Source organism: Tupaia chinensis, unplaced genomic scaffold (genome assembly GCF_000334495.1).
Source record: "Tupaia chinensis unplaced genomic scaffold, TupChi_1.0 Scaffold143755_1, whole genome shotgun sequence".
NCBI lineage: Eukaryota > Metazoa > Chordata > Mammalia > Scandentia > Tupaiidae > Tupaia > Tupaia belangeri.
The window spans coordinates 324565-338618 of NW_006203604.1; the positions used below are offsets into that span (position 1 = coordinate 324565).

The following is a 14054-nucleotide window of genomic DNA, read 5'->3' on the forward strand; positions in this document are numbered from 1 at the left end:
AGGACTCTGCTTTCAGTACAGCTCCCTTGATGCTGAAATATATAGTCCTGCAGGGGAATCTGTGCTCTTGGGCACCATTTTTTGAGAAGAGGGTAAAGCAGAAAGAGATCTGACAGGTTCCCGTAACACAGGTATACCTTGATAAATAGGCATCTAACCTTCTTAAAGGAAACAAACAAAAAAACAAAAAATGAAAAACTCTTATATATCTGGAACTCACTACTTTCCCAAGAACCTCATTTCTTCTTTTTCTGAATTCATAGAAAACTTGAGAATGTCTTTCACATAACTGAGCACCTGTATGTCCACCTCACACTTACGCCTTGCTTTACTGTTTCATGGTTTTAGTTGTTCCTTTTTGCAAACTCCTCCATAGCAGGGGCATATAAATGTTCTCAGGAAATACCTGTTAACTGTGGGGTCAGAGTCACATCTTCCTAGTAGGACAGACCTTTTGATCAAATACTCTAAACGTAAGATTTTGGCAATAGAAGCAAGGACTTAGCAAAAGGTTTGAACTGACATATTAAAAAAAGACAGACATGTAATTCAACAAACTATATAAAATTTACCATTTGCACAATTAATATATATTAATTTTCTAGTTACTGCCTGGAACATTGTTGGAGTATGAAACAAAGCTGCATGCTACCAAATAAAAGAATCACCACCCTTTATGTTAAGCTACTACATCTTATTCTTTGTTATTAATTCATACACTAAAATCTAAAGAATCAGTTTATAAAATCGTCCTCAGGTATTCAATGTTAAAATTATGCTGAAGAGGGGCCAGCAGGTGGTGTGATGGTTAAAGCACTGGAAATTCCCACATGCCAACCATGGTTTGAGTCCTGAACTTGGCAGCTTGCTTTCTCACTTTCTCTTTCTCTCTCTGTGTGTCACTGTCTGGTCAAATAAAAATAAATGAATGAATAAATAAAATTAAATCAGTAATTATATTTAAAAATTATGCTGAAGATATAATTGAACAGTAAAAAGCTGCCTTTGTGGTCAGCAGTCAGTAAGTATCTTTGGAATGAATGAATGGATGAATGAATGAAGTAGAACCTATGTTCAACCCATGTGCTATCACTAATGTGGGCACTCACCATTAACTCGCTGTCTGACCAGTCAGAAGGAAAATCAGTCGCTTTGACCATGTATTCAAGCTGAGCAACATCAAAGAGATTTGCTTCAGGTCTCTCATTATTCAGGATTGGTTCCAAGTACTTCCAGAAAATTTCAAGTTCTTTTATGGCATTCTCTTTCTTCAGGTTTTCAGCTTCTATATCTAATAACAAGAACAAGTTTACACTTACAAAATGCGAGTATTCAGTTTCTTCCCTCCTTAAGTGGATGTGATGAGTCATATGTACTGCAAGATGTCTGTATAGTACCAGAAAATGCAAGTTGAGGGACATAATTTTGAGGCAGTTTCATGCTGAAATGCATGGTTAAGAAATGTGAAAATTTTACTTTTGAGATTGGTATTAGATATGAGCTTAAACCACCCATTCATTTTATAAATGAGGCTTGGGAGGAATATGATAAGGTCAGATATTCAGGAAGCTAAACATGTGCAAGAATTCCATTATTCCTTCTTTTTGGTAAAATGATAAAATGGTTTAAACTCAGTAAAATTATAAAAACTTCCTTTTTCATAAAACAAATAATAAAACATACTTTTTTAGGGTTGTCGTGAAAACTATATGAATCAATGTATTTAAACCCCTTAGTACTGAGTCTAATTCCAAAGACATGCACCCAAATTATGTTGTTGTTATGATTATCAAGGATGGTGATTTCTTTTTTGTTTTGTTTGTTTGTTTGTTTTTGAGAGGCTTTTGCTAAGGGCACATGTGCTTGACAGAAGGACAGAGAGAAACAGAGAGATAAAAACTAAGAAATTGCCCCCAGAGTGTATAGCCACACTACAATCCCTTCTCCTCCATTCTCCTCTTGGGGTATTGGCATGTATGCACATGTTCCTGGCATGAGTTTAAGTCACTGGATCCAGGACTGGAACTGCAGTCAGCTACATGGCAGTCCAGAGACATAGCCATGATGCCAACTGCTGGTCCCTGATTTCTTTTTTAAAATTAAACTATTTTAAAATTTTTTGTCAGAGCACATTTGTACTCACCAGAGAGAGAAAGTGAGAGAGAGAGAGAGAGAGAGAGAGAAAGTACCTCTCATAGGGCATGGTTACACTGTTGTCCCTTCTCTCCCATGTCTCCATCCTTCTGGGATTTGGGGCACGCATGCACACATGCCCAATGTTTTGTTTTGAAGTAGCTAAACCAGGATTTGAATGGGGAAGTTGGCCATGTGGGATCCAGCTGCCTTAACCTCCAGGTCATGGGCTGGCCCAGGGGGGCTGATTTCTAATTTTAAACCACAATTTAAAAAATGTAGTGTTAGAGAAATGGGGATGTGGCTGTATATGTTACAAAGCACAGTGAAAATATTATTAATAAATAATACTAAAGAAACAACAGATAGCAGAAAGACCTTGGACTTAAGGTAACAGAGCTTATGCTGGGTCTCAGTTCTGTTAGCTCAAGTATACAGTAGCTTTTTGTTCCCTTCTCACATAAGGAGTCTGAAAAAATTCTCTTAGATGAAGATCCTGAGGCTCAAAATGGATGAATAGTAGTATAGTTGGGACATACTACAACTTCCGTGTGTAGGGCCAGGAAGATAAAATGCCTCCTGACTTTTAGCAGGGCCAGTCAAGAATCCAAGGCTGGTATGTTCCTTGGGGACTACAGATTCCGAAAGCCCAGATTATCAATAGTGATCTATCCACCCCATGTTTTAGGTAAAAGTTATAGATCAAATGTTCCTGTAAAATATAACTGGAGAACCAAACCTTCTGACCTGTAGCCTATGTTTTCTCTGACTAAACAGAAATATAAATACAGGGCACAATTTTAATTTGTGAAATTTATAACACTTGGCTGATGCAAGCAGAATAAATAGCAAATCAAAATCTCAAAAGGATTTACTAATGTATGTATTGTATGACTATGTTTTGGACAGCAAATTGTATTTGTAGTTTAAGAACAGTGGGTAATATTGAAGGACTCAGCAAGTTGTGTAACAGACTGCATACCTTCTGGCTGAAGAAAAACTTCCTGCTGCTGGCTAACTGCTGCCAGGTGTGTCTGCAGAGGTTCATAATTCTCCGAAGATATTTTAATCACGCTGGTTATAGGAATGCCAAGTTCAGTCATAATTGCTAATAGCTGAGGATTGTTGAAGCCCACAACTATAATGTAATGCTGGGCACCATCGTCTGGCTCATCGTCTGTTCAAAATACCATAAAGAAGAGCAGCCATCATTGTAAAAGAGAACAGGTTGTGCCCAGCCAGTTCAATGGCTATATACATTATACATGTATTTATAATTCCCTTGGCTTGCCAAAAACAATCCAGTTGGCTGGAATGCAGTCATATTGACTGTTTTTCATTATTGCCCTTCCAGGAAGAAAGCTGTGGCCATTTTACAAAATATTAAATCACTTTTGCAAATGAGACAAAGGAGAACAAACATACATGAGTCCTGTGGTCATGGAAAACGTGTGCTTGGGTTTTTGTCAAAGTTTAGCCTATAACTTCTTTGGTTATAATCTCTTTTGAGAAACATCTGGCTTTACTCCTGAATTACGAGTAGCTACAGTTTTGTGGTATTTTATAAGCAGAGGTGTTTATAGGAGAAGGAAGTATCAAATATGGACATGCTCCCTACCAAAGTATTGTATGGATTTATATCAATGAGTGTGAATCCTAAGTATGAGTTTTGTAGCAACTATGTATTTGTTGCACTAGGTTTTAAAAATACATAGTCCATATTCTCCTGAAATTTTGTTCCTCTATTTTGTACTAGTTGTACTGTTTTATTACTTTGAAAACATGAGTTTATTTTAGAATATGATATTCTGGGGGATGAGAAAAATTAATATACTTCATTTGATAGTACACTATATATGGTATATTTATATACTGTATTGATAACATACTATATGTTATATATTGGTTAGTAGTACATGGTACATGAAAACATTATAATTCACAGTAGCACATTGACATCTATTTATAAACAGTGCAACAAATACACAATTAATATATATATATTTAATTTCTGCCCAAGGTGCCTATGCTCTCCAGAGGGAGATAGAGAGAGAGAGGGAAGGGAGAAAGCACCCCCCAATGGGGAATGTCATACTGCAATCTCTCCTCCATCTCTCTCTTCTTTCAGGATTTTGGGCATTTATACACATGCCCCAGAATGTTTTTCAAGATTCCAGGTGTGGGACTTGAACCACAGGGTTGGCCATGTGGGATCCAGCTGCCTTAACCATCAGGACACACAGTTGCCACCATCATAACTTGTAAGTAATGATTCTTTTTCCTAGCAGTAAACAAATTAGTGTTGATATCACCCATGCAATCCATAATATCATTCCTTGTTAAGTCTAGTGGATTTGGAGCAGAGATCTATAAGGGGCAATTTCTGGTAAAAAAAAAAAGGAAAAGCCTGATGCTCCACCTCTTTTAAACACAATACAGATAATAGGTAGCTCCACTGTAGCACAAGAAAGGAAGCAATTAATTACTTAAGCTGCTTAAGATAAATAATTTTTATATCAATAATCTAAAGCAAAAGAAAATTCTGTAGCTTTATTTAGGATAAAAATGATATGGATGAAGTTAGAGTCAGGAAGTTATATATCTGCATGAGTGTCACATAAACTGGTTTTATTACCATTTTATTTACTGCTTTCATTACGCTAACTTAAGCTTCTTAAGATAAATAATTTTTATATCAATAATCTAAAGCAAAAGAAAATTCTGTAGCTTTATTTAGGATAAAAATGATATGGATGAAGTTAGAGTCAGGAAGTTATATATCTGCATGAGTGTCACATAAACTGGTTTTATTACCATTTTATTTACTGCTTTGCCTTCTAATTTTGTCTGACCTTCCTTCATGTTCTCAACAAGATAGTAAGCTCCTTGGTGGCATAATTAGCTTGCTATTTCATCCTTGCTAGGGACTACATAAATGCACCTAGCAAGACACTTGTTAAATAAGTATTTGTTACAACCATAAATGAGTAGTGAATAGAAATATTTTCCTATTAGAGTATCATGGAGAATAGTGATTAATAGTTCTATAAAGAGTGAAAAAGCTGGAGAAGTTTAAACATAGTTATTGGAAAGATTTCTCAAGTTACTTCATAAATTGTGAAGCAAGAAGTGAAAGGCAACCCCCACACCTTACTAACCGATGTAAAGTTTGGTGCCATCATCTTCCCCACGCCGCTTTAACTGGGTGGTCTTTTTCACTGTTGTGCTGGCCTCAGGCTGATCCTTTCCCTTGCTTTTGGCAACCTTGGCAGTTGAGGTCTTCTTCTCCTTAGGAGATTTTGCTTTTTCCTTATCTTTTTCTAACTTAAGTCTATCTTCTATCACCTGGAAAGATAGAATGATTTTTCTCCGAATCATATAGTGAACAAGCAATGGCTTTTCTACTGTTAGATGAATTAATTATTTATTTCATTCAATCACTTATTTACTTATTTATTTATTCTTCCAGTCAGGATAATAGAGATTTCAGCTTAAGTTGTAATAAGTAGGGAGGGGAGGGTGCTGGGCAGCTGTTTATACAAAGAACCTTCTGGAAAAGAATTCATCCTAAAGGAGAGTCAAGTTGGCTAGTAAACACCCTCAGTGGTTTGGAAGCTGGACAGGAGAATGATTTTGAATACATTATGTTGTCAGGAATTTAGGTTTATCTTTTAGCCTAACCCTGGAAAGCTAGCCTATGTCTGAGTTATTGAGAGTGGTAGGGTCGATCATTAATAACGAAACATGATTAAGGCTCTCAGCAAAACTGGCATAGAAGGGATTTTTCTCAACACAATAAAAGTAATATATGAAAAACTCATAGCTAACATCATACTACATGGAGAAAAGTTGAAACCTATTCCACTGAAAAATGGAACAAGCCAAGACTGCCCTCTTTTTCCACTCCTTTTCAGCAGTACTGGAGTCCAAAGCAATACAATCAGACAAGAGAAGAAAATAAAATGCATTCAAATATGAAAAGAAGATGTGAAATTATCTCTATTTTTAAAAAAAGAGATCTTTACTACAGGGTATGTGCACTCACCTGAGAGACAGAGAAGACAAAGAGACAGAAAGTAAGAAATCATCCCCCAGGAGGGATGGGCATGCTATAATCCCTTCTCCTCCATTCTCACAGGATTTTGGGCATGCACGCACACACACATCTGTCATGAGTTTTAAGCCACTAGGTCTGAGATTCTAACTAGTTGACTACACGGAAGTCCAGATATACAAAATAAACTTAAAAAAAAACCAAACTATAGTGTTCCTATATACCAACAATGAGTAGATTGAGGTAGAACTGAAAAAAGCAATTCCATTTACAATAACCACAAGAAATATAAGATACCTGGGAATAAATAAGGAAGTCAAAGCTCTCTGCAAGGAAAATTATGAAAAGGTTAAAAAAATAGAAAACAGTACAAAGAAGTGGAGACATCCCATGTTCCTGGGTTAAAAAGAATGAACATAATCAAAATGCCATTTCTGCCCAGAATAATTTATAAATTTAATGCAATCTCAATCAAATTACCAGAGACGTTCTTCACATAATTAGAAAAAACAATCATAAAATGTGTCTGAGATCATAAAAGGACCTGTATTGTCAAAGCAATACTGTGCAAAAAGAGGGAAGTAGGAAGCATCTCACTCCCTGACCCCAAAATATATTACAAAGCTGTGATAGTCAAAACAGCATAGTACTGCACAAAAACAGGCATATAGACCAATGGACAGAATAGAGAACCCAGAAATAAACCCTAAAATGTATAGCCAACTGATTTTTAACAAAGGACACAAGTTAATCTAGTGGGAAAAGAAAATCTCTTCAGCAAGTGATGCTGGAAAAACAAGATGACCACCTGCAGAAAAATGAAACTGGACCCTTATCTTTCACCACTAACAAAAATCAACTGAAAATGGATCAAAGATCTAAACATAGAATCTCAAACTATAAAATCACTGATGGAAAACACAGAGGAAATGCTCAGAAATGTTGGAGTTTCAAAAAATTTTTAAATAAGATCTTCAAAGCACATGTAGTAATCTCAGAAGTGAACATGCTGGGGGCCTGCAGCTGGTATAATGGTTAAGGTGATGGACTTCCACATGACAGACCATGGTTCAAATTCCAGACCTGGTGGCTTCAAACTATAAAATCACTGATGGAAAACACAGAGGAAATGCTCAGAAATGTTGGAGTTTCAAAAAATTTTTAAATAAGATCTTCAAAGCACATGTAGTAATCTCAGAAGTGAACATGCTGGGGGCCTGCAGCTGGTATAATGGTTAAGGTGATGGACTTCCACATGACAGACCATGGTTCAAATTCCAGACCTGGTGGCTTGAAACTCAAGCAAGGTGAGAGTGCATGGGTGCCCAAAACCCCAAGAGGAGAATGGACGAGGAAGGATTGTGCCATGTCCATCCCTCTTGTGTGGGGTGATGTTTTTGCTTTCTGATTCTCTGTCTCTCTCTGTCTCTCCAGTGAGTATATGTTCCTTAAGAGCAAAAATCTCTCAAAAAGAAAAAAAACAAAAAAAGACAAGTGGAATTACATGAGGTTAAAAAGCTTCTGCACAGCAAAAGAAATAATTAGAGTGAAGAGATAATCTTCTGAAAGGGAGAACAAATTTGCAAACAATGCCTCAGATGAGGAACTAATAACCAGAATATGCAGGGAACTCAAGCAGTTCACCCAACAAAAAATATTCAGTCAAATTAAAAGATGAGCAAATAAGCTGAACAGACAACTCTCCAAGGAAGACATATGAAGAGCCAAAAAGCATGCTCAGCATCCCTTATCATAAAGGAGATGCAAATCAAAACCACAGTGAGGTACCATCTAACCCTTAGAATGACTAAGATTTTAAAAAAAAGAATAATAAGTGCTGGGGAGGCTGCAGTGAAAAGGGAACTCTCCTATAGTGTTGGTGAGAATGTAAATTAGTATAACCACAGTAGAAAACAAAATGAGATTCCTCAAAAACCTACAATAGAACTACCATACAAATCCAGTAATTCTAATCCTGAGTATCTACCCAAAGGATAGAAATACACTTGGTTGGAAAAGTATTTGTACATTCATGTTTACTGCAGCATTATTCACAATTGCTAAAACATGAAATCAACTCAAAAGTCCCAGATGAATGGATTGAAAAATTGTGGCACATATACACTATAGAATACTACTCAACTATAAAAAATGATGAGACCCTGGCATTTGATAAAAAGTGGATGAATATGGAAGGTTTAATGGTGAGTGAAGCAAGCCAGACTATAAAAGAGAAGCATCATATGTCCCCGCTTAATACATACTAAATGTCTGCACTCTATGACAGAAACTGAAAGCATACTAAATATCTGCACTCTATGACAGAAACTGAAAGATTGTAAGGTATCAAGGCATGGAGAGCAACTGTAGAAAGCAGAGACAGTATGGGAAGAAGATAGACAATGGTGGGAGGAAGGGAATCAAGGAGAAAAATAAGTAGCAAAATCATTTAACAAACACAGAAATGGAAAATTATGTGATGATGATAATGTATATGGTAATATCTTTACCTGGAGTAATATACAATGTATTCATGCTGGGAAAATCTGTTTTGTAGTCTGTAAAGATGTACAGTAATTGCATGTAAAAAAGTAACAAAATAATTTAAAAAACCTGGACTGAGCTGACCCTGCAGCCTAGTGGTTAAGAGAGCCAGAACCCACATGGCTGACTGTAAGGTTTTATTATCATTAATAATAAGAATAATAAACACGGCTGGCAGGTAGCACAGTAGTTGGGGCACTGGACTCCCACATGGCCGACCACAGTTTGAGTCCAGGACATGGCAGCTTGCTTTCTTACTTTCCCTTTCTCTAGCTCTCTCAAGTTAAATTAGCCAAGATAATAATAATAAATAAAATTAAATAAATAATCCTTTAAAATAATAATAATAAAAGCCAAGTGCTAAATTTCAAGCAAAACAAGAAAACTGAAAAACAAAAAGGAAAACAGAAAAAGTTTTGTTTCTAAAATTTCCTCTATAATGTGTTTCATAGTTTAAGTATTGACCCCTTATTATTATTATTATTTTTTTTTTTGAGAAGTTTTTGCTATAGGGCACATGCACTCACCAAAAAGAGAGAGACAGAGAGAAAGAAAGTGAGAAATCTTGTGGCAGGATACTAAACTATCAGAAGTAGGGATAGGACATTTTCAAGGTTAAAGGTGACTTTGGAGATGACAATATGGCCACAGGAGTATGATTGCTGTAGAGTAAAGGAAATGACCATGAAAGAGCTGATCACTAATACAAACAGTAAAGGAGTGCAGAGAATAGCAGAGAGCATTCAAATTGCTCAGGCAGGGGATGTCCTGATCTACAAATCTGAGGATCTGGGTCACCTTAGAGATATGATGCTGTGGTCAGGTGGCTACATGAGGCTGCCAAAGTCATGAACCATTAAACTAACTCCTAGTTTAGACTGAGGTTCTCCACACAACTTTCGGACAATTTTTCTTCCTGCGTATAACTTTTCTATAGGAAGAATAGTTTCAGTTAAGGCTAATTGGTGTCTTTATAAAACTGATAGTAGGGCCAGCGAGGTGGCATGGAGGTTACAGTATCTGGATCCCACATAGTTGAATGAGTGTCTGAACTTCTGGACCTAGCAGTTTGAAAAGCACAGTGCGCATGCCCAAAATCCCAATGAGAATGGGGGAGAAGGGACTGTAGCATGGTCATCCTCCCTGGGGGGTGGGGGAGAGGGGTGCTTTGTAGCTTTGTCACTTTCTCTCTTCCTTTGTCTCTTTCTGGCAAGAGCACACACCCTATAGCAAATTTAAAAAAAAAAGAAAGGAAAACACTAATAGTAATATTTACAGCAGCAAATAAAGAATTGGCTATTCTTATCATGCTGTCATGGTTGTTATTATCATTATCATCAGTATCATTACATTTCTATTCATTGAGTTTTTACTATATGTCAGCACATCTTGTTAAGTCTTCACAACAACAAAGGGTAGGGTATTAACTTTATTTTACAGAGGAGGAAACTGAGCTTTAGTGAGTGCAAATGACTGCACGATTTCAAGGATACTAAGTGGCAAAGTAAGACCAAATTGGTTCTATGACCCAGGCTCTTTTTAATGGGTCCATAAAGCACAAGTCTGTGTCCATGAGTCCAGATCAAGTCAAGACTTGGATCATGCAAAATTCACTAACATCCAACACCTTTGGTAGATAGTCTTGCCACAGAGAAGCCCCAACTTTACCATAAAAATTCACCGGAGGTTTTCACAATTAAAATTTTAGATAAATTGCTTGGTGATATTTTGATCTGAAAAGAAATTTTAGGTTAAATTATTCTAAAATTTGCCTAGAAAAATAAACATCTATTTATCATACATTCATCATTCCACAGAGATTTACTGAGTACAGTATAACTTTTTTAAAATTATGTTACTCGTTTGTTTCTTTGTGTCTTCCTTCCCTCTTCTTGGTAAGATTGTCAGGAGTCCTTTGGCCCTGTGCAAACACGTAAGTCTTATCCCTTGGGAGCCTCTTTAGCAAAAGTTGGAGTTCTAGAAGTTTAGGAACTCCCTGGGCCCTCTCTCTTGTGAGGCTTCTTGGGACTTTGAAGCCTGGAGGACTGACCACAACCCAATATTCCAAGTGGTAAATTCTATTAGCAGAGTGCAGCTATGCACATGAGAGGTACTTCCAGGCATCATCTTCAAGATGGGTAATTTTATTTCTATGGTTTAAATTAAGACACTCACTTTGTAATAAGACACACAGCTGTGGTAATGACACAAGCTTGCCCATGGCAGACCTTGATGGTGGCTACCTATTCTCTTGAGTTTGACCTGTTCCTCACTCTTCCCACCCTCCATACTTGAGATGAACCAGGACAGTCCATTTACCTCTCTGGTTCTGGACAATGACTGGATCCTTGGCTCTTAGAACTCTACCTCGGTCCAAAGGTGAAACTTCCTTTTCTACCAAACCTCAGTTATAAGAAAATCATTTCCTATCCTTTCTTGCCTTTCTACTCATTCTGAATAAGGTCTTCCCTATTATAAACATGTTTTGGTATTTGGGATGAGACAGGAGTGAACGAAATTACACAAGCATTCAGCAAAGCTGATCACCTCCCTAACCCTGGCTCCAAATCAAAATCTAAGATTTGTTCACACGAACTCTTTCTCTGGCCCTTCTTGCTTCTAAATATAATATGTGTGTTCATTTGCTCACAACTTAAAAAATTCAGGTGGAGGTCTTGCTAATTCAAAGCAAAAATTTAGAAGAAGCATATCGAAAAGTTCCTCTCTTCAGGACCAGCAGTTGGCATAATGGCTATGTTGCTGGACTCCCACGTAGTTGACAGCGGTTTGAGTCCCGGACCCGGTGGCTTAAACTCACGCCGGGTGCGTGTGCATGTGTGCCCAAGATCCTGAGAGGAGAATGGAGAAGAAGGGATTTTGGAGTGGCCATCCCCCCGGGAGGTGATTTATCATTTTCTGTCTCTCTGTCTTTCTCTGTCTTTCTGGAAAGCGTATGTGCCCTGTAGCAAAAACCTCTCAAAAAAAAAAAAAAAAAAAAAAAAAGAAAGAAAGAAAGAAAGAAAAAAAGAAAAAAGTTCCTCTCTTCCCCATGTTTGGGAAACACATGTTTTCCAGAATATAAAGGAGAGTCAAGTTCATTACAGAGTGCATTTTCTTTAAAATCAGTAAGTACAGAAAGCATCTGGATGCCTCCTACTGAGAGGCTTTGGATAGGCTCAGAGTTTTTTTTTATTTTTTTTTAACCAGTTAAGTTACATAGCAGATGTGGGGTTCCTGTCTTAATGATGACCAAAAATGTATTAGTATTTTACTTACTCAGTTGAAAATCAAGTGAAACTCACCTAGAATCCCTAATCTCAAGTTATTCTCACTTTTTTTAAATAGGTCATTTTTATTCTAAAATGACATAAATGAGAAATGGTACATTATCAAGTACATGAAACCGGAGAAACTGCTTAATTTATACACACTTCACATTAAAATTGCATATACATTAGACTTTGTCCAGAGCCTTATATGTTCACTGGAAGAAGAGTGAGAAAAGAACATTGATTTGTTTCATTTTTTATTATTTTTTTACACATTTGATAACTACATATTATTACAGCTTGCTAAATGAATTTTCCCAGCATGAATATTCAGTTAAAGATCTTGTCATACATGTTATCATCAACAGATAATTTTCTATTTCTGGGTCCCTTAAATATTTTGCTTCTTTCTTTTCCCCCCTCAGTTCCCTTCTTCTCATCCTCCCCCATTCCCCACATTCCTCCCACACTGTCCCTAGTATCTGCAGTTATTCTCCATGCTTTTATGTCTTCCAATCTTTCAGTTTCTGATGTTGAGCATTTTTTCATATGCTTTTTGGCTATTCACATGTCTTGGTGAATTGTCTCTTCAGCTCATTTGCCTATCTTTTAATTGCATTGATCTTTTTTTTTTTTTTTTTTTTTCTTTCAGGTAAGCAAGCCCTTTCAGTTGCCTGTATACTCTGGTTATCAGTCCCTAATATGAAGCACATTTTGCAAATATATTCTCCCATTCTGAGGGATGCCAATTCACTACAATCATGGCTTCTCTTGCTGAGCAGAAGAACCTGTTGTAATCCGACTTGTCTCTTTTGGGGATTATTGCCTGTGCTTTAGGGGTCTTATTTTATTTTTTGGAGAGAGTTTTGCTATAGGGTGCATGCACTCACCAGAAAGATAGAGAAAGACAGAGAGATAGAAAGTGAGAAATCACCCCCCAAGGGGGATGGCCACACCACAATCCCTTCTCCTCCATTCTCCTCTCTGGATCTTGGGCATGCACGCACACATGCCTGGCGTGAGTTTAAGCCACAGGGTCTGGGACTTGAACCATGGTCGGCTACATGGGAGTTCAGTGACATTATGCTAACTGCTGGTCCATAGGAATCTTATTTAAGAAATCTTTGCCAACTCTGATGTCTTCAACAGTTTCCCCTTTGTTATCCAACAGTAGTTTTATAGTTTGAAGACTTAAGTTTGGGTCTTTGATCCATTTTGAGTTGGTTTTTGTTAATGTTGAGAGATAGGGGTGCAGTTTCATCCTTCTGCAGGTGGATACACAGTATTTCCAGCACCATTTGCTAAAGAGATTTTCTTTTCCCAACTGGATTATCTAGTGCTCTTTGTCAAAAATCAGTTGGCTATATGTTTTAGGGTTTATTTCTGGAGTCTCTATTCTGTTCCATTAGTCCATATGTCTGGTTTTGTGTGAACACTGTGTTGTTTTGATTATTAAAGTTTTGTAGTATGTTTTGGGGTCAGGGAGTGAGATGCCTCTTACTTCCCCTTTTAACACAGTATTTCTTTGGCAATATGGGGTCTTTTATAATTCCAGACGAATTCCATGATTTTTTTTTCTAAATATGTGAAAAATATCTCTGGTAATTTGATTGGAATTACATTAAATCTGTATATTAATTTGGGTAGAATTAATATTTTGGTTATATTAATTCTTCCAATCCAGGAACATGGGATATCTTTCCACTTTTTGTATCATTTTCAAATTATTTTGTAAGTTTTTCATAGTTTTCTGTGTAGAAGTCTTTGACTTCCTTGGTTAGGTTTATTCCTAGGTATTTTATACTTTTTTGTGGCTATTGTAAATAGAATTGCTTTAGATTTTACCTCAGTCTCTTCACCACTGGTGTACAGAAATGTTATAGTTTTTTTTTTTTCTTTCTTTTTGGAGAGGTTTTTGCTATAGGGCACGTGTGCTTGCCAGACAGAGAGAGACATAGAGACAGAAAGTGAGAAATCACGCCCCAGGGGGGATGGTCACGCCACAATCCCTTCTCCTCCATTCTCCTCTCGGGATCTTAGGCACGCACGCACAC

General features: G+C 37.0%; 1 protein-coding gene across 1 annotated transcript in view; it reads right to left on the bottom strand.

Annotated features, from left to right (window-relative positions):
* SPAG17 (sperm associated antigen 17) overlaps positions 1-14054 on the bottom strand; it is a 235151-nt gene that overhangs the window by 139385 nt on the left and 81712 nt on the right. The window contains 3 exon segments of the mRNA XM_006164886.3: positions 1110-1291; positions 3116-3310; positions 5292-5478. Coding sequence (XP_006164948.1) covers positions 1110-1291; positions 3116-3310; positions 5292-5478 — 564 coding nt within the window.